Genomic DNA, 25,367 nt, shown 5'->3' on the forward strand with positions numbered 1-25,367 from the left:
AGCCCAAAACACCTGGGATTTGGGGAATTGGGGCAGTTTCCCAGCTCCAGGCTGCCTGTGGGCTCAGGTGGGGAGTGAGGCCACCCGTTGGGTTATTCCTATTTTTCGAGGGTGGTGGAGTTCCCCAACTCCTGGATTTCTCCTCGTTTTCCCAGGACTTTTAGCAACACCATTAGTAATGCCAGGCTGCTCCTGCCCGGTGCTGCATCCCATTCCCAGTTAAACCCCCGGGTTTGGTTCTCACTAAAGGGGGTGGTTGAAAAAGTTATCCCAAGGGAATGCACAGAGGAGGAGGAGTGCAGTGAGGGAGCAGCGTTTCTCTCTGGAAAAACCAGTAACAAACCAAACCAATACCACGCGGCACCTGCAGCCACTGCCTGCAGCAGAAATCGGGAAGCTCGGGGAGAGATTGGGAGTTTGGGCATGAAAAGCGGTGCCAGGGCAGGGAAGGTCCCGGCAGAGTTTCCAGAGCTCCCGGGTTTGGAGTGGAACGAGATGCTGCTGGGAAAGGCTTGGAGTGGCAGCAGGCTGAGTGGAGATCTCAGAGTCATGGAATATCCTGGGCTGGAATATCCTGCCCTGCACAGACACCCCAACAACCCCAGCCTGTGCCCGAGAGCGCTGTCCAAACGCCCCTGGGTCTCAGGGGAGCCCGGCCAGTGCCCCGGCACCCTCTGGGGGAAGAACCTTTCCCTGGCATCCAACCTAAACCTCCCTGGGGTGTGCCCCCAGCCCGAATGGGGGTCCAGGGACCCTCCCGGGGCCTCGCTGGGGCTCAAAGCCCCTCCAGGGTTAGGGCCTGCCCTGCTGGGTCTGCACTGGGGGACTGGGACCCCAAACTGGGACCCCAAACTGGGATCTGGGGCCACGAACTGGGACATGGGGCCCTGTCTGCCATCCTGGGGCCACGCTGGGGCTCAGCCCCTCCTCTCCCCACACCCCGACCTGGGGCTCTGTCCCCATCCCAGGCCCCACATTTGGGCTCAGGCCGCACCCAGGGGCGCCCCGCGGCCGCACCCCGGGGTCCCGTTCCCTCCCCGTTCCTCCCCCGTCCCTCCCCCGGTCCCTCCCCCGTTCCTCCCCCGGTCCCTCCCCGTTCCTCCCCCTTTCCTCCCCGTTCCCTCCCCGGTCCCTCCCCGGTCCCTCCCCGTTCCTCCCCCGGTCCCTCCCCGGTCCCTCCCCCTTTCCTCCCCCGGTCCCTCCCCGTTCCTCCCCCTTTCCTCCCCGTTCCCTCCCCGGTCCCTCCCCGTCCCTCCCCGGTCCCTCCCCGTTCCTCCCCCGCTCCTCCCCTTTCCTCCCCCGTTCCTCCCCGTTCCCTCCCCCGTTCCCTCCCCCTTTCCTCCCCGGTCCCTCCCCGGTCCCTCCCCGGTCCCTCCCCGGTCCCTCCCCCTTTCCTCCCCCGGTCCCTCCCCGTTCCTCCCCCTTTCCTCCCCGTTCCCTCCCCGGTCCCTCCCCGTCCCTCCCCGGTCCCTCCCCGTTCCTCCCCCGCTCCTCCCCTTTCCTCCCCCGTTCCTCCCCGTTCCCTCCCCCGTTCCCTCCCCCTTTCCTCCCCGGTCCCTCCCCGGTCCCTCCCCGGTCCCTCCCCGGTCCCTCCCCCGTTCCTCCCCGTTCCTCCCCCGGTCCCTCCCCGGTCCCTCCCCGTTCCTCCCCCTTTCCTCCCCCTTTCCTCCCCCGGTCCCTCCCCGTTCCTCCCCCTTTCCTCCCCCGTTCCTCCCCCGGTCCCTCCCCGGTCCCTCCCCGTTCCTCCCCCGTTCCTCCCCCGGTCCCTCCCCGGTCCCTCCCCGTTCCTCCCCGTGACGCGGCTCCCGCCGGGCCGGCCCGGGCCGGGCATGAGGCGGCGGCGGCGGCGGGGCCGGGGGCGGCCGGGCGCGGTGAGCGCTGCCGGGGGACCCTCGGCGGGTGGTCCCGGGGTGCTCCGGGCTGGGCTGCGGGGGGGATCCGGCCCGGGGGGTGCGCGGGTGTTTTGTGGGGGGCTCCAGCCTTGGCGGCGCCCGGGATGTGCCGCGGGACCCGGGGTGGGGGTGAGGAGGGGCCGTGGAGCCGCTGTCCCCCCGTGGTCCCCCCGTGGTCCCCCCGTGGTCCCCCCGGCACCCCGGGCTCTGCCCGCAGCCCCCGCTGGGATTTGGGGTCCCCTCGGTGACCTTGGGGTGTCCCCCGATGGTCCCCGGGGCGGGAGGGGTGGTGGTGGCACTGATTCTGACCCTCCGCCCGGGTTTGGGGGTCCCGGGGCTCTGTGTGGTTCCCGCACGGCCGCCCGTGTCCCCTTGTCCCCTCCGGGGCGGAGGATGAGTCCCAAAGGCCCCGGAGGCCGGGGACTGTCGCTGTGACCCGGCCGAGGTCCACACGCGGCCGCTCGGAGCGGGCTCCGGTGCCGGGAGCTGCGGGAGGAGCTCCGGGAGAGGGGCGGGCGGCCATGAGATAACGGCCCCGTGGCTTTGTGGCTTCCATTCATCGCGTCCGGTCATTGTAATTCTCCGAGTGCCGGGGGCTGCCCCCGTCCCACGCCGCCAGCGGCGGGGCTGGCTCCTCAGTCTGGAGCTGGAGCTGGCTGGCAGGAGAACCGCTCCTCCCCGCCTGGGCTTGGGGCTTTCTGGGTGTGGAAATAACCGGGTTATCTCCCGTCCCTATCGGAGAGCACGTCTGGGTGCCCGTGCCCTCCTGAACCCCGGGACATCTCCGGATTCCAGAGTGTGGGATGGGGTGAGAGATGGGCAGGGACCGAGCTGGTCTGACCTGCTCAGGGGTGGGCAGGAGTGGGGCCGAGCTCACCCCTGACTTTATCCTCTCGTGTGTGGTGGGCAGGAGTGGGACAGAGCAAGGAGGGAGGGATTCCAGAGGGATGGATCCTGCAGGAATGGATCCCACAGGGATGGATCCCACAGGGGTGGACCCATCGTGCCGTGCCCCAGGGTGACCCCACCAGGTCCATGCAGGGGACAAAGTTCTCCAGGTCCTGGACCTGGTGGTGCCCGCAGAGGAGCAGGGCCACGTGGGAGGTGGTCAGCAGGGAAGAATCAGGGATTGAAGCCTGGAAAAGCTCTCGGAGATCATCCAGTCCGGTTCACCAGTCACCTGTGTGGGGATGGCAAGTGGCCACCTTGGCTGTGGGCACTGCTTTGACATCACCTGGGAGGGCTGTGAGGCTCAGCGGGCAGCTGGAGGGCTCCCAGCGTCACCGGGTGAGCAGCTCGCAGTGCCACCGGCCCGCAGGGTGCCTGTGCACGGAGCAAAACCAGAAGTCAGCCCCAAAACCACCCCGGGAGGATCCGTCAGGATCCCGTCTGCCCCACGGGAACCAGCCCAGCTCAAAGCCCCACGTCAAAGGCACGGCCTCAATGGCAGGAAGGGCTCGCAGCACGGGGCCAGGCCTTGTGCCGTGGGGAGCAGCAGGAGGAGGATGAGCCCGGGGCTCTCGGACGGTTTGGGGGGGGGTAGAACAAGAGCCCCGTTGTTCACTGCGGGCCGCAGGCGTGGGGGGAGCGCGGAGGGCAGCCGCCGTGTGCGGAGGGTTTGTGCAGCGACCTCGTGATGTCCTTCTGCTCAGGGCTGGGTGGACTCCGGGGGTATTGCCCTGGGATGGGCAGTGTGAGCCCAGGTGTGCCCAGGTGGGCAGGGAGGCCACAGACACCGGGCTGGTGTCAGCCCCAGCGTGGCCACTGGCACCAGGGCACGGCTGAGGCTCCAGCCGGAATCCTGGGGTCACTTTTGGGTGCCCAGTGCAGGACAGGGAGGGGCTGGAGCTGGGAATGGAGCTGGGAATGGAGCTGGAGCAGCGGGAGAGGCTGAGGGATGTGAGGGGGCTCAGGAGGGACCTCGGTGGTCTCCATGACTCCCTGACAGGAGGGGCAGGCAGGTGAGGGTCAGACTCTGCTCTCAGGTGACAGGATGAGGCAGAAAGGCTCCCAGGGGAGGTTTCGGTTGGGTTTTAGGGAGAATTCCTTCATGGAAAAGGCTGCCCACGTGCTTTGCGCGTGCTCACGGAGCCTCCCGTGGGTGAGTGAACTGGAGACACGTTTCCTGGGCCGGGCGTGGGTGCAGCCCCCAGCCCAGCGGCTGCTGCGGCAGATAAGGGGCCCTGTCCTGCCCCCACCCAGGCTGGGCTGGGCCTGGGGTCAGATACTGGGGGGAGCTCACAACGAACGTTCCCCCACGGTCACCCTCCTCGCTCCATCCTGCGGTGAGGCTCTGCCGGGACTCGCTGCCGGGGTAAGGTCGTTCCTCCTGGATCCTATTTGGGAGGAAAAGTTGGCTTTTTGCTAAACTTTAGTGTTTTTATTTTTTTTTTTTTTTTTAACGGAAGGTGTGAGGTTTGGTGCTTAGTAAAGAAGGAAGATGATGTGTGAGGGGTCAGAGCTGGAGTTCACTCAAACTGAATCCCTGCCGGATGATTTCCTTTTGCACTGAAGCAACATTCCCTGGTTTTATGGCAATGCCCCCTTCACATCTGGTGGGATTTGACAGAGGATTCGGTGCTTTGCAGGCCAGAAGTCACCACTGAGGGACACTGGCTTGTCCTTGGTGGGGAGTTGACCTTCTGGAGCCCAGAGTCTGCTTACCCCAGCCCCATTCCAGATCCTGGCTCCTTCCTGCCTGGGTTGAATTAAAACCCAGGCTGCGATGAAGGAGTTAAAGCTGCCCTCAACCCACTTCCCGCTGCCTGGAGGGGCTGGGCGGGCCTTGGGGAGTGCTGGAGGGGTTTGAGGGGCACGGGTGAGGGTTTGGGGAGTGCTGGAGGTGCAGGGAGGGGAGGGCTGAGATGTGGTTTCCACATCAGGGGGATTTCCTGGAGTTTCCTCAAGGACACTCCTGCCCTGCCGGTGCCCCTCAGCCTCCCCTGGGCAGAGCAGGGAGACTTCCTCAGCCTAAATTCCCTCTTCCATCCCCACTGAGACCCTCAGAGCTGGAACAGAGCTCAGGGCAGTGGCTCCATCACTGTGAGGTCTCTCAGGGCTGAAAAAGCCCCCGGGAAATGAATCCCCGCTCTCCTGCCAGCTCTGGTTTTCCATCCTGACGGGATTTTTCCCTTTTCCACAGCCAATGTGTCCAGTGTAAAGCAGTTCCCAGAGCAGGGGAAGGGCTCCACCATGGGGAACTCGGACATGGAACGGAAAACGTCCTACGGTGAGACTGGGTCAGCACGGGGCGGGCTGCCCTCGTCACCCTCCTTCCTTCCATTAATTAACTCCCTGCTTGTTTGGGGTGCTGGGAAGAGCCCTGGGGTGCCGGGCTGAGCCCTGCAGGAGGTTTGCAGCACCCCTGGGGTCGCTCAGCCCGGCTGAACCAGCCCGACCGGCCCGGCCCGGGCGAGGAATGTCCTGGGAGAAATCTCCTGAGCAGGGATCTCTGCACACCTGGGCAGCTCCGAGTCCCTTGTGTAAACGAGGCCCTGGCAGGTTTCTGGGAGGCCGGGAAAAGGAGGAGCCCGCTGGTGATGCAATAGGGGAGTTGGGCAAAGAGCTGCCCTGTCCCAGCCCTCTGAGCCCAGAGTGCTCCGGCTGCTCCCGAGGGAAGGGAAATGGCCCGTGGGGAGAGCGGGAGTGAGTGTGGGGTGGTGTGGGGCTGGGAAAGAGTATGGGATTGTCTGGGATTGGGAGGGACTGTGGGATTGTCTGGGATTGGGAGAGACTGTGGGATTGTCTGGGATTGGGAGAGACTGTGGGATTGTGTGGGACTGGGAGTGAGTGTGGGGTGGTGTGGAGTTGGGAGAGAGTGTGGGATTGTCTGGGATTGGGAGAGAGAATGGGGTTGTGTGGGATTGGGATCGAGTGTGGGACTGTGTGGGATTGGAATCGAGTGTGGGGTTGGGAGAGAGAATGGGATTGTGTGGGACTGGGAGAGAATGTGGGATTGTGTGGCATTGTATGGGATTGGGATTGAGTGTGGGATTGTGTGGGGTTGGGAGAGAATGTGGGATCAAGTGTGGGATTGTTTGGAATTCAGAGTGTGTATGGGATCGAGTATGGGATTGTGTGGGGTTGGGATCGAGTTTGGGATCGAGATTTTGCTGGAGGTGGTGGGGGAGAGGGTGGGAGTGTGGGGATGTGCTGGGGTGGCCCTGCACCCTTTCCTCACTCCCCACGTTTGGGAACTCCTGGAGTTCTCTCAGTGCTGGCTCTCCCCGTGGGACGTGGGCAGTTGTGTGATGTCTCCTGACTGTCCCTTGCTCCCAGATGTCGGATTTCCCTGGGATCCAGCCAGGACAGTCTGGGATAATGGTGCAGGAGCAGTCCCAGATTCCCCTGGGATCCTCCAGCCCCAGTTCATCATTTCAGGGACACTGGTCCTGCCATCACTCCACGTCAGCCCCCAGGATGGGGTTTTTTAAAAAAATTAATTGGGATAAATAAATCCCTGGCTCCAGCCTGGAGCTGGGGTGGGAGAGGAGATTTTGGGAAGGCAGCGGGCTCCATGGGATGTTTAAATTTAATTACCTCTTTATCACCTAATTAGCATCACCCGTTGTGCCTGTGGGGCTCGGCAGCCCCTGGTGAGGGTTGGTGGCCTCTCCGGGGAATGCTCACTCCTCCCTTTCCCTCTCTCCCCGCAGAGGATGTCTCTGGGGAGGCCGGAGGGGTGGTCAGCACCATCTCCAGCAGCAGGAGCCCCCTGCAGCCCCCCGAGGCCGACGACGGGGAGCCTTTCACCACCTACTTCGACAGCAAGATCCCAATCCCTGAGGATGAGACGGTGAGTGGGGAAACCCCGCTGGAAAAATCTGCCTCAGACACGCACCTGAGTCATCCCCACGGGCTCCAGTTCCCCTTCCAGCCTGGAATGGAGATGGATATTTGGGAGAGAGGTGGGGGGGGGGGGGTGTCTCAGGGATTGGGAAATGGAAAAGGGGGAGGGGATCTCCTGCAGTTTGGGGGATGTGAGGCCGGTGTTAATGATTGATCCCAGTGGGATTTGGCTGCTGCTTGGAGCAGCCAAAGAGCAGGGAAAGGCCTTGTCATCCCTCAGGGGGGAACCTGGGCTCTTTGTTCCCTTATCAGGGAGCAGGAGCTCTGGCCGGCCCCGTGACACTGTCCCCCTGTTCCCTCCCGGGGCCTCTCGCCCTTGGATGAAGCCCCCAGTCCCAGCTGCCGGCGAGGGAGGGTCCTGCCTCCCCCTGGGCTTCCACAGGCCTGACCTAAACCCCTGAGACAGGGCAGAGCTGCAGGGTTTGGGGCGGCACCAAGGAACAGGCGGGAGATTTTTAGGACGAGATCCGGGAACGGTTTGGTTCCGCAGCCCCGCAGAATTCCTGGCGGGGTTAAGGACCGGCCTGAGCCCCTGCCTGCGGGCTCAGGCCGGGAATTAACCCCGTCCCCCCCCGGTCTGTGCCTTCCCCTGCAGCATTCCTGCTTCAGCTTCCGCAAGCTGTGGGCGTTCACGGGGCCGGGGTTCCTGATGAGCATCGCCTACCTGGACCCCGGCAACATCGAGTCCGACCTGCAGTCCGGGGCTGTGGCCGGCTTCAAGGTGCGTGCAGGGACCCACGGGGCCCTCAGCTCTGGGGTTTGTTCTCTTTCCTTTTCTTAGAGCTGGGGTTAATGCTTGGGAGAGGCAGTTTTTGTGTTTATTAGCTCCTACCTATAGCACAGGCTTGCAAGTTGTAAATTCTAGCTAACAAGGAGAAAAACGGGTCTGGCTCGAACTCTTTCCGAGGTGTTTTAAGCATAAATTGTCCAATAAGGAAATCACACCTGTATCATTTTTACCTTCAACCCAATAACCAAACAGCCAGGGCCTGCAATCTGGACCTTTTTCACCCGATTACAAAACACCACCAAAAACCCGAGGACAAGAATTTACCCTAAACCCTAAATCCTCCATCTTGCTTTATATATAGTCTATATATTTGTATCTAGTCTGTATATTTATATATAATATTTTTATTTCTAGTCTATGTATTTGTATTTATTACAGTCTAAAGCCTTAAATCCCAAGTTTTGCACCCTGGGATATCACACACTTCTATTCGAACCACACACCCACAATCCCAGTGCTGCCACTCAATTTTGGAAGCCTGTTCCACGGCCTGGGGTCAAATGTGGTGCTTGCTTGAGGCTGTCAGTGCCTGTTCAGAAGAGGAAGGCCCAAATTCCCAGCTGCCAGGGTTCCACCACTCAGTGACATCCCGTGGTGGAATCACCGCGGAGAGGAGGGAGAGCAGGAGGAGGGTTTGTGTCCCTTTGGATCCATCCCAGCCAGCTCTGCCTCAAAACCACCAACAATGTGGGTTTTTAACAGCCTGTGCTGCCCACAACTGTGGGGTCTGGGGGGCACCCGGGGCTCCCCGTGTCCCCCCACCCACTGGTGTCCCCGTGTCCCTCAGCTCCTGTGGGTGCTCATGCTGGCCACCATCATCGGGCTGCTGCTGCAGCGGCTGGCGGCACGGCTGGGGGTGGTGACAGGGCTGCACCTGGCCGAGGTCTGCAACCGCCAGTACCAGAAGGTGGGTGCTCAGGGGGGCTGGGGTGGGTGGGTGACACTGCCCTGGGTGCTCAGGGGGGCTGGGGTGGGTGGGTGACACTGCCCTGGGTGCTCAGGGGGGCTGGGGTGGGTGGGTGACACTGCCCTGGGTCCCCAGAGGGGCTGGGGTGGGTGGGTGACACTGCCCTGGGTGCTCAGGGGGGCTGGGGTGGGTGGGTGACACTGCCCTGGGTGCTCAGGGGGGCTGGGGTGGGTGGGTGACACTGCCCTGGGTGCTCAGGGGGGCTGGGGTGAGTGGGTGACACCCCCCCGGGTCCTCATGGGTGCCAGGGGGGCTGGGGACAGTCCTGGGGGTGGGGGACAGAAGACGGGTGACCCCCCGCTGTCCTTGGTGGTGCCATGGGGACTCGTTAGGGGCCTGGCTGCCCAGGGGGGTGTTCACACACATGGGAGCCAGGGCCATGTTGCCATTCGGCAGTCGGGAATAAAATCTGGGATTTCAGCTGCCTCCCAGCACAGGAACGCTGAAATAATCCCAAGGGATTGGGAGGAGAGAAAGAGCCCTTCAGGTCAAAACCATTTCCTGAATGTCCCATGCCCTGCTTGGGAATTCCTTGGGATTGCATAAGGAAGGTCTGCTGATGATGAGTGAGGATGGACAGGGGCTGTGGGGACATTTCAGGATGTCCCATCCCTGTGCTCTGGGGACATTTCGGGATGTCCCATCCCTGTGCACTGAGGACATTTTGGGATGTCCCATCCCTGTGCACTGGGGACATTTGGGATGTCCCATCCCTGTGCACTTGGGTGTTCCCCATCCAGCCCTGGCACCGTGTCACTGCTGTGACCTGGAACATCTCCCCACGCTCATTCCCAGTTTACCCACGCATGGAGATCTCACATTTCGCTCTTGCAACTGGCTCCTGTATCCAGGGCAGGACCTGGGGTGACACAAGTGACCCAGATCCTCCCCAGGATTGCCACAGGAGCTGGGATTTCACCTCCAGAGCAGCCCTAAGTGCTTCCCACACCAGGGCAGGGTGCTGATCCCATTCCTGCCCGCGGGATCACTGCAGCCCCGCGGGAGGAGAGATTTCTCTCCCTGTTTTTCATGGCGCTGGGTGTTTGTCTCCCTGCAGTTCCCTCGGATCATCCTGTGGCTGATGGTGGAGCTCGCCATCATCGGCTCCGACATGCAGGAGGTCATCGGCTCCGCCATCGCCATCAACCTGCTCTCCGTGGGGAAGTGAGCTGGGGTTTGTGTGGGCCGTGAGGGAGGAAGGGAAACCCTGTGCCAAAAACTCTGTTATTTCCCCTAAATGCCCCCCGAATCAGCACCGAGGATGTGACTCACCCTGGCTGGCCGAGCTCCCGTCACCAGCTCAGCCTCTGGCACAGCGTTTCCGCTGTGGGACGGCCGCTGTGGGGTGGTTTTTACCTCTGGCTGTTCCAAAATCCCCGAATTCGCAGAACCACCAGGTTGGAGGAGACCTTCAGGATCACTGAATCCAACCTGTGCCCCGACACCTCAACTCAACCCTGGCGCTGAGTGCCACATCCAGTCTTTTTTTAAAACACATCCAGGGATGGTGACTCCACCACCTCCTGGGCAGACCGCTCCATTATTCTTTCTGTAAAAAAGCTTTTTCCTGATATCCAATCTCAATTTCCCTTAGTGCAGCTTGAGGCTGTCCGGGCTGGACTCGATGGTCTTGAAGGTCTCTTCCAACCTACACATTCTGTGATTCTGTGATTCTGATTCTGTCGGTTGCTGCCTGGAGAAAGAGACCAACCCCACCTGAGCACAGCCACCTTTCAGGGAGTTGTGGGGAGTGATCAGGTCACCCCTGAGCCTCCTTTTCTCCAGGCTGAACAACCCCTGGGAATCGAGGTGCAGCTTCCTGCCAAACCCCACATCCCGTGTAGGACTCCTGGGAAGGCAGGAAATGGACTCGTGACTGGCAGGCTTGGGGCGCCCCGTGGATTCTGGCATTCCTGGGGCAGGACACAGCCCTGTGGCCCCTTGTCCTGTGAAGAACCCGCCCCCAAAAAAAAAGCCCTGAATGAAAGGGGTTTGGAGCTGTGGGTGGGCACTGACCCCGCTGTCCCCCGCAGGATCCCGCTCTGGGGGGGAGTGCTCATCACCATCGCCGACACCTTCGTCTTCCTCTTCCTCGACAAATACGGTAATTCCCGCTTCGGAGCTCTGGGAATTGGATCTGGGATCCAGCGTTTCTCAGCCTGGTCACCATGGGGCTCTTCCTCCTTGCAGGCCTGCGGAAACTGGAGGCATTTTTTGGGCTCCTCATCACCATCATGGCCCTGACCTTCGGATATGAGGTACCCCCTTCCAGGAGACACTGAGGGGCTGGGAATGGAGCTGGGGAAGGGGCTGGAGCACCAGGAGAGGCTGAGGGAGCTGGGGAAGGGGCTCAGCCTGGAGAAAAGGGGCTCAGGAGGGACCTTGTGGCTCTGCACAGCTCCCTGACAGGAGGGGAAACAGCCAGGTGGGGATTGGGCTCCGCTCCCAGGTGACAGGATGAGAGGAAATCTCCTTGGGAAGGTTTAGGTTGGATATTGGGGAGAATTCCAACCTGGAAAGGGCTGTCACACTGGTATAGGCTGCCCTGGGCAGGGAGGGAGTCCCAGTCTGGGGAATTTAAAAGCCGTGTGGATGTGGCACGTAGTCAGTGGCAGCCTTGACAGTGCTGAGCCCAGTGATCCCAGAGTCTCTTCCAACCTCAACAATTCCATGATTCGACGCTGTGATCCCACTCCTGTGCTGAAACAGCACCAAGCACAGGGGATGGACACTTAAAATTGAGGAGATTTGAGTCTGCGTCGTGGTTTTGCTCTGGAGCACCCCTGTGAAAGACGAGTTCTGCTCTTTTAGAAAAATTTATAAGTTTAATAAAAATAAAAATGGACAGTTGGGAGACAGAAAAGTAAAAGTTTCTCGGCCAAGGGTGCCTGGCATAAAGTCAGCCAGCAGCACACCTTCACTCTTCCAGATTTCTGCTGTTAAGGATCGCTGTGTTACATATTCAATAGACTCTAATGCATAATCCAGACGTTCTTTTTGGGTTTTATCTGTTTCAAATCCCCTCAATTATTTTATCTGGTAGATTTATTTGTGGGCGGCTCCACTCTGGTCTGGTAACGTGGGTCTCACAAATCTTTTCCCTGAGGTTTCTGGTTGTTTTCATTTGGATAAGGAGACCGAAAGTTAGCAGCCTTTAGGAAGGGATACAACCCCTACCTTCTGGTTGGGTCAGTTTAGATGTTACAAAGAGAAAAAAAAAAACAACAAAACAACCCAGTCTTTTTACTATGTTACAATCAGAAAATCCATCCGTGGCTTTTTAAAACTTTATGAATACAACATAGTAACAGCATAAATGTACAGTTAGTATTCATTCTCATATTTGCAAAAAGCCAACTCTATAATCTGCATTTATAACAACCCCAAAATCCCCCCCGTGTCCTTGTCCCTGTGCCCAGTACATCACGGTGAAGCCCAACCAGAAGAAGCTGCTGCAGGGGCTGTTCATCCCCTACTGCAAGGACTGTGGCACCCCACAGCTGGAGCAGGCCGTGGGCATCGTGGGCGCCGTCATCATGCCCCACAACATGTACCTGCACTCCGCCCTGGTCAAGGTGAGCACCCCGGGGTGGGAGAACAGCCCCAGAGGAGCCTGGGGACGCGTGGCTGTTGTGGGGCGCCGCTGCCTGGAGAGGCTCCCTGGAACTGAGGCTGGACGGAGTTAAAGGAATAAAGTGGGTGTTTATTAAACATCAATCGAAGGATGCACCCAAGGGGGACCTAAGATGGACCCTGAGTCAGGAGTTTTCACACTTTTATAAGTTTTGGTCCGTTTAAATATTGGGGTCAACTGTCCAATTTCAGATTCAGGTGATGAAGTCCCATCCTCCCAGTTTGCCCTCCTCAATTCCCTGTTGTTTGTATTTTTTGGGAAAAGATTGTTTTGTCTGACTGAGCTGCGAGGAGAACTCGCTAACACTTTGTGTGAAGTTCAGAGTTATGTACCAATACAGAATCTGGAAAATATGAAAGCTAAAGAGGCTGGACTGAGTTGAAGGAATAAAGTGGGTATTTATTGGGCAGTACAAGGACCTGGCTGAGGCTGCACCCAAGGTGGACCCTGAGTCAGGAGTTTTCACATTTTTATATGTTCTGGTCCATTTAAACATCGGGGTTAATTGTCCAGTTGTCCAATTCAGGTTGCGAAGTCCCATCCTCCCAGTTTCCTCCCCTCAATTCCCTGTTTGCACTTTTTGGGCCTGAAGCTGCACCAGTGTCCTTGGGCTGGAAAAGGATTGTTTTGTCTGATTAAACTGTGAGGAGAATGCTAATACAATGCAGAACCTGGAAAATGCGAAAGCTAAAACTGGAGGCGTCAGTGTGGGATCCAACGCCGCGCCCCTGAGCCAGCGATCCGTGTCCCCCCATCGCTGGGGTGGGCTCTGAATCCAGGGATTAACAGCGGGTTCCTGTCCCCCAGTCCCGGCAGGTGAACCGTGCAGACAAGCGGGAGGTGCGGGAGGCCAACAAGTATTTCTTCATCGAGTCGTGCATCGCGCTCTTCGTCTCCTTCATCATCAACATCTTCGTGGTGACCGTCTTCGCCGAGGCCTTCTTCAACAAGACCAATGCCGACGTGGTGGGTGGCGCTGGGACCAGTGGGATGGACTGGGACTAACTGGGAGCTGCAGCAGGGATGGAGGGCAGTGCCCACCCGCCTGTGCTGGGCACTTCTGAGTCAAACCCTGAATGTTGGGGTCAGTTTTGGGGCCGCTTGTGATAAGTGTGGCCCCTTGAGGGGCTGGAGCACGTCCAGAGCTGGGAGTGGAGCTGGAGAAGGCTTTGGAGCATCAGGGGAGGCTCAGGGATCTGAGCGGGCTCAGCCTGGAGAAAAGGAGGCTCAGAGGGGGCTTCTTGCCCCCCCACACCTGCCCAGCGAGGGGGGCAGCCAGGTGGGGGTCAGCCTCTGCTCCCAGGTGACGGGATGAAACAAAAAGACCTCCAGGGGAGGTTGAGGTTGGATTTTAGGGAAAATTCCTCCGTGGAAAAGCTGCTGGGGCCAGGGGTGGAGTCCCCATCCCTTAGGGGGATTTAGCAGCTGTGTGGATGTGGCACTTGGGGACGTGGTCAGTGGTGGCCTTGGCAGTGCTGAGATCACTGCTGGACCCAGGGGGTTTTCCATCCCACCCCATCCCCTTACTCCCACCCCTCTGTGCCCTTGCAGACCCAGGTCTGTGCCAACTCCAGCATCCCCCACTCCACGCTCTTCCCCAACAACAACGAGACTCTGGAGGTGGACATCTACAAGGGGGTGAGTGTGCCCGGGGAGGACAGCTTGGGGACTGCCCAGTGACCCTGTCTGGTGTCTCCAGGGGTGACAGCCACATCTGGGACAGCCCAGTGACCCTGTCTGGTGTCCCCAGGGGTGACAGCCACATCTGGGACAGCCCAGTGACCCTGTCTGGTGTCCCCAGGGGGTGACAGCCACGTCTGGGACAGCCCAGTGACCCTGTCTGGTGTCCCCAGGGGTGACAGCCACATCTGGGACAGGCCAGTGACCCTGTCTGGTGTCCCCAGGGGTGACAGCCACATCTGGGACAGGCCAGTGACCCTGTCTGGTGTCCCCAGGGGTGACAGCCACGTCTGGGACAGCCCAGTGACCCTGTCTGGTGTCCCCAGGGGGTGACAGCCACGTCTGGGACAGCCCAGTGACCCTGTCTGGTGTCCCCAGGGGGTGACAGCCATGTCTGGGACAGCCCAGTGACCCTGTCTGGTGTCCCCAGGGGGTGACAGCCACGTCTGGGACTGCCCAGTGACCCTGTCTGGTGTCCCCAGGGGGTGACAGCCACGTCTGGGACTGCCCAGTGACCCTGTCTGGTGTCCCCAGGGGGTGACAGCCACGTCTGGGACAGCCCAGTGACCCTGTCTGGTGTCCCCAGGGGGTGACAGCCACATCTGGGACAGCCCAGTGACCCTGTCTGGTGGCAGCTGCTGATTCTGGATAAACTGGGGCCACTGGGGCTGGGACCAGTAAAGGGATCCCCAAAACCAGAGCGGGGGGTGAGGAGACCCCGGGGCTCCTTGTTTTACTCGTGGCTGTTGCTCCTGCTCCCGAGGGCCCGGGCTGACGGAGCCGCTCCTGTCCCTCCCCCGCAGGGCGTTGTCCTGGGCTGTTACTTCGGGCCGGCTGCGCTCTACATCTGGGCCATCGGCATCCTGGCGGCCGGGCAGAGCTCCACCATGACGGGCACCTACTCGGGCCAGTTCGTCATGGAGGTACCGCAGCTCCTGCTGCTCGCTGCTCACTCACTGCTTACTCCTTCCTCACTGCTCACTGCTCCATCACTGCTCGCCGCTCACTGCTCACTCCTTCCTCACTGCTCACTGCTCACTGCTCCCTCCTCACTGCTCACTCCCTCCTCACTCTGTGTTCCCCACTCCTTACCCCCTGTAGTCCTTACTCCATGCTTCATACTCCTCATTCCTTACTTCTTCTCTCCACGCTCCTCACTTGGTACTCCATGCTCCATACTCCTTACTCATCTACTCCACGCTTTGTACTTCAATGCTCCTCACTCTTCACTGGGCACTTCTCACTCCCTTACTCCTCACTACGTTCTCCTTGCTCTGTATTCCGTACTCCTTATTCCCTGTAGTCCTTATTCCTTACTCCATACTCCTTGAATCTGTACTCCTCACTCCATACTCCTTGCTCCATACACCTTACTGATCTGCTCCTCATTCTTCACTCCATACTCCTTCTCTACTCCTCACTATGTTCTCCTTGCTCTGTATTCTGTCCCGCTTACTCCTCTGTACTCCTTACTTACTCCTCACTCCCTCCTCGCCATCTCAGCCCCACTGCCCCGTCCCCTCCAGAGGTTCCTGGTCCTGTACTCCAGATTCCTCACTCCTCACTCTCTCCTCACCCCTGCTGCTCTGTGCCCCCCCAGGGCTTCCTGAGCCTGTGCTGGTCCTGCACTACTCACTCCTTACTCACTCCTTACTCCTGGCCTCCCTGTGCCCCCCAGGGCTTCCTGAACCTTCACTGGTCCTGCACTACTCACACCTTACTCACTCCTTGCTCCTGGCCTCCCTGTGCCCCCCAGGGCTTCCTGAACCTTTGCTGGTCCTGTGCTACTCACTCCTTACTCACTCCTTACTCCTGGCCTCCCTGTGCCCCCCAGGGCTTCCTGAACCTTCACTGGTCCTGCACTACTCACACCTTACTCACTCCTTGCTCCTGGCCTCCCTGTGCCCCCCAGGGCTTCCTGAACCTTTGCTGGTCCTGTGCTACTCACTCCTTACTCACTCCTTACTCCTGGCCTCCCTGTGCCCCCCCAGGGCTTCCTGAACCTGCGCTGGTCGCGCTTTGCGCGGGTGCTGCTCACGCGCTCCATCGCCGTCACCCCCACGCTCTTCGTGGCCATCTTCCAGGACGTGGAGCACCTCACGGGCATGAACGACTTCCTCAATGTCCTCATGAGCCTCCAGGTGAGCAGGGGCCTCCGCGGCCAGGTGGGATCCAGCCCCTCCCCAGCCCGCAGGTGTCCAAGGGCGGGGCTGGAGCAGCCTGGGCAGGGGAAGGTGCCGGTGCCGGTGCCGCGGTGCGGGGATGGGCTGGGACGAGCCTTAAGGTCCCTCCCTTCGGGAGCTGGGCGAGCAGAGGACTTCTCACGGCGTTGCAAGAAGCACGCACAGCTAAAGGTGCGAAACGGAGCTGAATTTTAGGAATTTTATCTGGAGCGGAGAAAGGTTTTGAGCTGCGAAAACCACGGAACTGTTGTCTGCTGTAAGGTGTCCGTAGTGTTCAGTAACTGGCTTAAGGAGATGCTTGTAAGAGTTTGGCATCAGCCTGTTGGCTAAAAAACTTCCAAAAGGCCTAAAAAACTTTTTAAAAGGCCTAAAAAACTTCCAAAAGGCCTAAAAAACTTTCCAAAGGCCGTGTAACAAAGAGAGATTTAGCCTCTGTTGCTGTGGTGTGAGTTTTACCTTTTTTTATGTCTCTGCCTTCCCCGAGTCTGAAAATGAAGTCAAAAGCTCGCGGAACGCGGCTGGGTCACCCCGTGCCGTCGCTGGGGATCGGATCCAGCCCCTTCCCACCCAAACCATCCCAGGGCTCCGGGAGGGTCGGAGCGATTCCCGCCCTTCATCCCTCTCTGTTTTCCCGCAGCTCCCGTTCGCGCTGATCCCGGTGCTCACCTTCACCAGCCTGCCCAGCGTCATGCACGACTTCGCCAACGGCCTGTGAGTACCACGGGCTCACCTGGGCACGCCTGCCCCTCACCTGGGCACAGCTGGGCACACCTGCCCCTCACCTGGGCACACCTGGGCACCCCTGTCCCTCAGCTGGGCATGCCTGGGCACTCCTGTCCCTCTCCTGGGCACTCCTGTCCCTCACCTGTCCCTCACCTGGGCACTGCTGTCCCTCACCTGGCCACTCCTGTCCCTTACCTGTCCCTCACCTGGGCACTCCTGTCCCTCACCTGGGCACTCCTGTCCCTCTCCTGGGCACACCTGGGCATGCCTGCCCCTCACCTGGGCACACCTGGGCACACCTGTCCCTCTCCTTGGCACACCTGTCCCTCTCCTGGGCACATCTGTCCCTCACCTGGGCACTCCTGTCCCTCACCTGGGCACACCTGTCCCTCACCTGGGCACTCCTGTCCCTCTCCTGGGCACACCTGTCCCTCACCTGTCCCTCACCTGGGCACTCCTGCCCCCCACCTGCAGCCTCTCCTCCCCTCCATCATCCCCCAGCTCACCCCGCCGTGTCTCACCTTGCTCCCAGGTTCTGGAAGGTGGCCGGGGGCCTCCTGATCCTGCTCATCTGTTGCATCAACATGTACTTTGTGGTGGCCTACGTGATGTCCCTGCACAACCTGGGGCTCTACATCGGGGCCGCCGTGCTCAGCGTCATCTACCTGGCCTTCGTGGCGTACCTGGTGAGTCAGGCTCCACCTGGGCCCCCTTCCAGGTGGGAGAAGACTTCAGGACAGCACATGTACTCCTCTGCACCTGGCTCTGTGTGTCACAGAGGTGGAGATGACCGTGGGACCACAGGATGGTTGGGCTGGGAGGGATTTTAAAGGGAATTTCATCCGACCCCTCTCCCACCTGGCCAGGTGGCTCCCAGCCCCATCCAGCCTGGCCTGGAGCACTTCCAGGGATGGGGCATCACCTGGGGAATCCATGCCAGTGCCTTTTCACAGGGAGGAATTCCTTCCAGGAATCCTCCTCTGGACTTGTTCCTCCTTGCCTTGGCGCACTGGAGCTGGAGCAGCTCTGCAGGTGGGGTCTCACCTGAGCAGGGCAGAGGGGCAGAACCCCCCCCTCCCTCACCTGCTGCCCCTGGACACATCCCATCCCTTGGGACTGTCCCCTCCCCGCTCAGCTCCGTGTCACCTGCGTGTGACTCCGCTGTCCATGTCCCCAGGGAGACTGCTCCAGGTCCTGGTCCCGGTACAGGGACCCCGGTGATCCCAGAGCCGCTGGCCACAACCCTCCAGTGACACATTCTGGCTCATTCCTGATCCCAGGAGTGATCCCCCCCACCGTGGGGCCATCAGTGGGTTCAGCCCACCCAGCTTTGGGGTCCTGAGTGCAGGACACTGCGAGGCTGGAGCACATCCAGAACTGGGGAAGGGTCTGGGAGCCCCAGGAGTGGCTGAGGGAGCTGGGGGGGCTCAGCCTGGAGGAAAGGAGGCTCAGGAGAGACCTGAAGTGACAGAACCGGGGGAAACGGCCTCCCAAGGGAAGTTCAGGTTGGATACTGGGGAGAATTCCTTCCTGGAAAGGATTGTCCAACCCTGCCACAACTGCCCAGGGCACGGGTGGGGTCCCATCCCTTGGAGGCACTGAAAGCCACCACCTGCACGTGGCACCTGGGGACACGGTCAGTGGTGGCCTTGCCAGTGACCCCAGACCCATTCCGTGACTCCGTGCCACCCTGACCGTCCCCTCCTGTCCCCTCCTGTCCCCGCAGACGTGGCTGTGCCTCATTGCCCTGGGCGCCTCCTTCCTGGCCTGCGGGAACACGGTAAGCGTCACCCGGACCCTGCACCCGGAGCAGCCGCCCTCCCACCCCCCCAAATAGCCGGGGGGGGGGGGCCTGGACCCCAGCAGCCGCCACCAGAGGGGACACGGGGACACCCTGGGGACACGGAGAGCGCCCGCAAGGGGACACGGATCGCCCGGCGCTGCCGCAGCCCTCGGGGCTGCCGTTCCTTTGCTGAACCCCCAAATCATCCCTGGATGGGACGAACAGCTTGGGAGGGGGGCACAGGGGCAGCCTGACCCCTCCCCGTTTTCCTTTCAATCCCTCCAAATTCCTCATCCCGGAGAGTTTGACCCCCCCCACCCCGTAGCACAAACACTGACCTCCAGGAACGCTGCTCTGGCACCGACCTGGATTTAAAAATAATAGGCAAATAAGCTAAAAAATCCCAAAAATCCCCTTCTGGGGTGACATTTGGGGGTGCTGCTGTCACTGGGCATGGGGTGACACTACGGCTGGATCTACCTCCGCTGCCCCAGCCTGAGCAGATCTGGTACTTGATCACTGGACAACACTTCCCGTTCCCGCGAGGATGGGAAACTTGAGCATTCATATTGACACTACTGATTATTTTTTTTAATTGGCCCAGCGTGGGATTTTGGGGTCAGCAAATGAAAACGAGTTTGTGGTTATTTATGATTTTATGATTTTGTTCCCTGTGATCCATGGAAAAACTCTTGGAGTTCTCAAAAATCCCTGGATTGTAACTCAGAATCAGGCTGTGGAGGCTCCAAGAGCCTTTTCCAGGGGTTTCTTTGCTGCTCCCACTTGTCCTGGATTTAATTCCCTCCTATCCATCCCCCTTTTGTTTAATAAGCTTGGCCAGGAGTGTGACCTGAGTGCAACAGAGCGGATTGGGATGGAGGGAACAGGGTGTCCCTTAGATCTCCCAGAGGAATTTTGGGGCCCCATCTTGCCAGCTGGGGTGGATTTGGATCTCTGAATCATGGAAATTGGGCATTGGAAGCTCAGATTCGGGTTATTTTGGGAATTTCCCTTCTCTGTCTGGCTGGAGCTGCAGAGGAGGCACAGCTCCATGGGTTTAGATCCCAAAGTGCATCAGGGATGTGCAGGATGGAGCAGAGGGACATGGGGGGCCCCAAACCTCTCCTGGGGCCAAGCCAGAGTGTTCCAGCCCAACCAACCCTGGTTAATTTGGGATAGCTGGTCAGGGGCACCCTGACCCTCCCTGTCCATTGGCATTTTTCCCTGCACTCCCAGTGCCAGGCAGGGAATTCTCTCTGAAATAAAATCCCTGCAGCATCCAGCGCTGGGGAATGCAGGCCTGATGCTGGTTTGGGGTGTGCTCACGGGGATTTGGGATTTGGTCACAGGGATTTCCTCCCTTCCATGAGCAAAGCCAGGATCCTGTCCCGGGATCGGGGCAGGTCAGGGCAGCCCCTCCTGCTCTGAGCTGCTCTAGAGTTTATCCATCACCACCCGAGCTCTGGGGTTATTCCCTGGCACCCAGGACGAAGGTGAAAACATCCCTGGTGTCCAGGGATGTAGGTGAAAACACTCAGAGCCCAGCAGGAAAACTCCCCTTTAATCTGAGGCCGGATCAAATCCCTCTTCCCACCCTTTCCCAAACCAGCTGAGACTTGCAGTGCCCCCCTGACCACAACGGATTCCCAGTTTTCCTGTTACCATGCCACAATCCCAGCAGGATTTAACCCTGTAGCGTAACATCTGTAGGTTTTACACCCATTCCCACAACACAGCAGCCACGAGCTGCGGGATTTGTGGGGTGTGTGGGGATGAGGGGCTGGACCAGAGGGTGGACTCGGATTTTGGAATCCCAGCTTTCCTGGGCTGGGAGTTTTGGCTTAGGAGGGCTCGGCTCTCCTGGCTGAGACACTGACTGTGCGTGGAGCCTCCAGGTCGGGTCCCCATCCGTGGCCTCTGCTCCGTGCTGCACTAATTCCAGTTATTTTTCCTTTGGTCCTGGTTGTAACAAACCCCCCCTTTGCCATTAAAACATGGAGACTTTTCCAACTCGGCTTCCTGGGTCATTTTTTTGGGGCTGCGACAAGAGCCCCCGACACTCTGGTGCTGGAGCCGCGCCCGTGGCGGGGTCGTTGCCCCTTTTCCCAACCTGGGAATGAAACTCGAGATCATTTTAGCACAGAGTTCATATAAAAGTGAAAGAAATATCTTTATTTGAAGGCCTTTGGGGGCAGTTATGGAAGAATGTCCACAAAAGGCCACCCCGCTCCCCCCAGGGCTGAGTACATTTTAATAGGTTTCAGGAAATGAGCATAATTGATAAGAACACTAATTAGGAGGACAAGTGGTGATGTAATTTCCCTCCCAGGTCAGGCCCCTTCTCTGCAGTCCCCCCCTCAGCACTGGCTGTGCTCTGTCCATTAAATGTATCCCCAAGAATTGTTCCCGGGGCTTGGAGCTCTGAAATTTGTCTTTCTGCCTAGGGAAAGGCCATGGAAAAGTACTGGGAAAAGTGGTTATTAACACAACAGGCTACAGAGCTACAAATATACCTGCAAAGAATACAGAGAACATATAAAAGGGGGGGGGGGGGAAAAAAGGGCAAAATTCAAAAAAAACGGCGTCAGGGTGAGCTGGGGCATGGCCCCATCCCGGGGGATTCATTCCCGGAGTCCTGCTGTGCCCGTGCCATCACTGGGAGGGCAGAGGCTCCCTCACCCTGCGGCGCCTTCCCGTTGGAATTCCTCCTGCGGGATCAGGGCTCGGCACGTTCATCCTGCCCTGCTCCAGCCAAGCCCACTGGCTGCGCCAAAAAAACCCAAAATTCCGATTTTTCTTCCTGCTTTTGCCCCTCCAGAGCCTCAGCTCTGGCCCAGCCCGGCACAGGCTGTCCCGTTCAACACCCTCTGGAGGTGTCTTCTTGTAATTAAGCGGCCTGTGCAGTCATTGCTAATTAAGGCTCTTCCACGTCCTGAATTTAATTGACCCGGAGCAGTTAATTGGGGCTGCAGAGGGAGGGGCCTTTCGGAGCCCTGGGTGGGGCTGGACTCTGATCTGCCCCAATTAACAGCGGGACAGTTCCCAATTAACACCATTGCTTCTGGTCAATGCTAATTAATGGCGCACACGGCGACTCTGGAGCCATGACCCCACGCGGGCTTTGTTAAACTGGGCTCAGCTGGGGCTTCCTTAAACCGGGATCCGCTCTGGTTTCATTAAAAGCCTGCCCTGCTCAGGCTCATTAAATTGGGCTCGACATCGCCTTCATCAAACCAGGCCTAATTCAGGCTTTGTTAAACCGTCCTCAGTTTGAGCTTCATTAAACCCGTCTCAGCTTGGTCCCTTTGTTAAACCAGACTCAGTTTAGGCTTCATTAAACTGCGGCTTTGCTAAACCGGCCTCCATTTCACCTTTGTTCTTTGAGCTTCATTTAAACCGGGCTGAGCTCAGGCTTCGCTAAACCAACTCGGGCTTCGCTAAACTCTTTGGCTCAGGCTTCCTTAAGCCAGGCTCAGCTCGGCCCCACTAAACCCCGTCGTACCGAGGCACTAACTGTCCCCTTCCCCCCCCAGGGCCGCCTGGGCTTCGCCGCCCGCCCCGAGCTCTTCCTCCTCGGCCGCGTGGATTCCGACACGTCCGTCACCAGGTGACCGCAGCGCCGGGACCAGAGCGGACCCCGCCGGACCCCCGGAGGGGCGGGACGGACCCCCCGGGACCCCTCGGTGCCCCCGGCAGCGAGCGGCGAGCCCCGGGCGTGTGGCAGGAGCGGAGCGGGGACGGCGGCGACAACGGGACCGGGAGGAGCCGCCGGCTGCCGGGACAAACCCAGCCCAGCCCAGGGGCAGCTCTGGGACCCTCGAAGCTTTTTCCCCATTCCCCCCCCCCGCCCCCCCTCAAATGGCAGCTCCGGGAAGAGTCCGTTGGGATTTCCTGGATTTCCATTCCGAGCACTCCAGTAGGATTTAGCTGCTCCTTGGGGGTTTTTCCCCTAATTTGGGGATATTCCAGGCCATTTCCAGAAGTCCCAGATTTGCCGACAGGCTCTGGCCTCGGGCCGGAGTCGACACGTGGGGCAGAGGCATTTCTCAGCATTTCCAGGAGTTTTGGGCGCTTCCAGAGCTCCAAATCAACCCTCAGGAGGGTTCAAAGCCAGCAGTTCCCGAAAAAAAAAAAAAAAACAAACCGCAATGGAGCGCCGGGATTTTCCTTCTCTGCAGTTTTCAGCCTGTTTTAGAAATAAAAACGACGCAGCTCAGTCCCTTTTCCCGCGGAATCCCACCTATTCCCAGTTTCCCACCCCCGCACGCGCTGGTGGCACCGGACAGGTCCGCGGTGGTGGCGGTGCCGGATCCATCGCGGGGAAATTGGAGCCGCGGGATTTGAATTTTGGAGACCCAGAGGCGCCCCAATTGGGGGAGGGGGCTGGGGGGGTCGCAGGGTCGCTGTCGCCCCCCGAGCAGGGACACGCTGGGGACATCCCGGTGTCCCCCATCCCGGGGGGGACAGGGGAGGGCGGGGTGAGCTGGGGAAGAGTTTTGGGATTTCCTGGGAGGGGGCTGTGCCCCCCGCCCCATCCATTCGTTCGCTCCGCCTAGAAGTGACGTCATGGTGCAATAGCCAATGGGGAGAGGGTGGGCGTGGCTGAAACTCGAGGCACCCGGATGTGGGCGTGGTCTTGGTCCAGTCCCAGTTCGCTCCCAGTCCACTCGTGTCCAGTTCCAGTCCACCCCCGGTCCACTCTCAGTCCAGTCCGCCCCCGATCCAGTCGCAGTCCGCTCCCAGTCCAGCCATGTCCAGTTCCAGTCCACTCCCAGTCCTCTCCCAGTCCGCCCCCAGTCTAGGCGCGGGACGCTCCGCCAGGGAACGCCCGGAGGCCAAATCCCCAGCCTGTCCCATTTACCCCTGGAACTGGATCCGGCGCCGCCCCGGGACGAGTTTCGTTCGGTAACAGGACAGGAATTAAACGCCCCAGAATTTGGCTGCGGATACCGGGGGATTATTTTTTTTCCTACAGATTTTCCTTTAAAAATAACCCCAAAACCCAAGGAAACCATTTCTTTTGTGGAAAACTGAGAGAAAACAAGAGAAATTTGGGTGAAATAAGAGGAAATTGGTGTGAAAGACGAGGAGTCTTGTGGTGAAAAAGGCGGGATTTATTTTGGGGGAACTAGGAATTTGGGGGAAACCAAAGGAATTTGTATAAAGCGGGAGGAATCTGAGGTGACTTAGGTGGAACTGCGATGAAAAAGAAAGAATTAGGGGGTGGAAACGGGAGGAATTTGAGGTGAATTAGGTAGGACTGGGATGTAAAAAAGGAATTGGGGTTGAAACGGAAGGAACTTAGGGTGAATTAGGTGAAACTGGGATAAAAAAAGAAGGAATTGGGGGTTGAAAGAGGAGGGAACTTGGTGTTCCCGCTAATACATCCGGGGGGAAAAGGGGATTCTCCGTGTCATTTAACAAAATTAATTTCACAGCTCTCGGCGCAGAAAAGCGGCTGAGGAGACCCCACCCAGGCCACGCCCCTTCCCGGCACGTAACTATGTAACCACGCCCCTTCCGCTCAGGGGGCGTGACCCCCTAAGCCCCGCCCCTCACGGAGCACAGCAAGATGTAAACATGGGCGGGCCACGCCCCTTCTCCACCCAACCAATCAGCGCCCGCCGCCCGTTTCAAGGCCCCCCTCAGGCCACGCCCACCCCGAGCCTCCGTACCCGAATCGCGGCCCCGCCCCTGCCCCGGCCCGGGGGCGCCTGGAAACCGCCGCGGCCCCGTTCCCTCCGGTGGGCGCGCGCGGCCCCCCCGCCCCTCCCCCGCCCCTCCCCCCCGGGCCGGACGGCGGCGGGAGCGGCAGGTACCGGGGGGGGCGGGGCTCAGCCCCCGGGCGGGGGGAGGCGGTCACCGGGAGGGGCCGGCGCGCGTGTCCCCCCCCCCCCCCCCTCCGGTGTCCCCCGATCGCTGTCACCTTCCTGTTGATGTGTCCCCCCCCCCCCCCCGCATCATCCCCGGGACGGCTCCGTGCCCCCCCCGCCGCTGCCGGGGTGCGGGGCCAGCCCGGCCCGGGGACCTCCGGAGCGGGCGGTGACAGCGGGAGCCGGGGGGGCTTCGGCGGCCGCGGCCCGGTTCAAGTAATCCAGGATAGGCTGTTCCAGCCCGGCCTGTTCCCGGTTACTTGTCCCGGGAGGCGGCTGGTGACGTCACGGAGCGGGGGACAACGCGGGGACACGCGGGGGGGGCAGTCCCGTGGGAGGGATTTGGGGGGGCGAGGGGGGGGGGGTCCGGAGCCCTCGGCCACCACCGGCGTCTGTCATGGGGTGCTGACCCCATCTCCTGCCACCCCCTGCCACCAGCCCTTGTCACCTCCCCGCACTTCTGATCCCACCCGGCCACCTGTGCCTCTGTCCCCACCTGTGCCCCTTGTCCTCCCGTCCCCACTTGTGCCTCTTGTCCTCCCCTGTTCCCACCTGTGCCCCCTGTCCCCACCTGTACCCCTGCCCCCACCTGTGTCCCTGTCCCCACCTGTGCCCCTTATCTTCCCCTGTCCCCACCTGTGCCCCCTGTCCCATGTCCCTCGCCCCTCTGTCACACCCCCCATGTCCCTTGTGACCCCCCAACATCCACCCTGTGGGGTGTCAGGGATGGGACGGGGGTGTCCCCACAGCCCCACTCCTGGGACCAGCCCCCCCATTCCTGTCCCCCCACATCGGGGTTCAGGCTCTCTGGGGTCGGACAAGCCCCTTTTTGTGTGGATTTGCCATTAAAGGCCTGCAGGGGCTCTTGGGGCAGCCCGGAGGGGGCAGGAGAAGGTTGGGGGGGTTGCAGGGGGGCTTGGGGAGCATTCCTTGGGGGAGGGGAGAGACAAGGGAAGTTGGGGTCCCCCTTCTGCTCCCCACAAAACACCTGGCC

At 60.0% G+C, this 25,367-nt stretch overlaps 1 protein-coding gene across 1 annotated transcript; it reads left to right on the top strand.

The window, feature by feature from the left end:
- Positions 1–1,795: 1,795 nt before the first annotated feature.
- LOC136303791 (natural resistance-associated macrophage protein 2-like) lies at positions 1,796–22,876 on the top strand. The gene is made up of 17 exons (XM_066207443.1): positions 1,796–1,871; positions 5,035–5,121; positions 6,548–6,687; positions 7,336–7,461; positions 8,318–8,437; positions 9,555–9,661; positions 10,531–10,601; positions 10,688–10,755; positions 11,917–12,072; positions 12,939–13,097; positions 13,683–13,769; positions 14,615–14,734; positions 15,803–15,952; positions 16,632–16,705; positions 17,250–17,403; positions 18,444–18,497; positions 22,034–22,876. The coding sequence occupies exons 2-17, from the start codon at positions 5,085–5,087 to the stop codon at positions 22,109–22,111; spliced, it is 1,701 nt and encodes a 566-aa protein (XP_066063540.1). The 5' UTR covers positions 1,796–1,871; positions 5,035–5,084; the 3' UTR covers positions 22,112–22,876.
- Positions 22,877–25,367: the final 2,491 nt, after the last annotated feature.

The sequence above is a fragment of the Chamaea fasciata genome, unplaced genomic scaffold (assembly GCF_029207755.1).
Source record: "Chamaea fasciata isolate MVZ Bird 193981 ecotype frontalis unplaced genomic scaffold, bChaFas1.0.hap1 SCAF_41, whole genome shotgun sequence".
Taxonomy (NCBI): domain Eukaryota; kingdom Metazoa; phylum Chordata; class Aves; order Passeriformes; family Sylviidae; genus Chamaea; species Chamaea fasciata.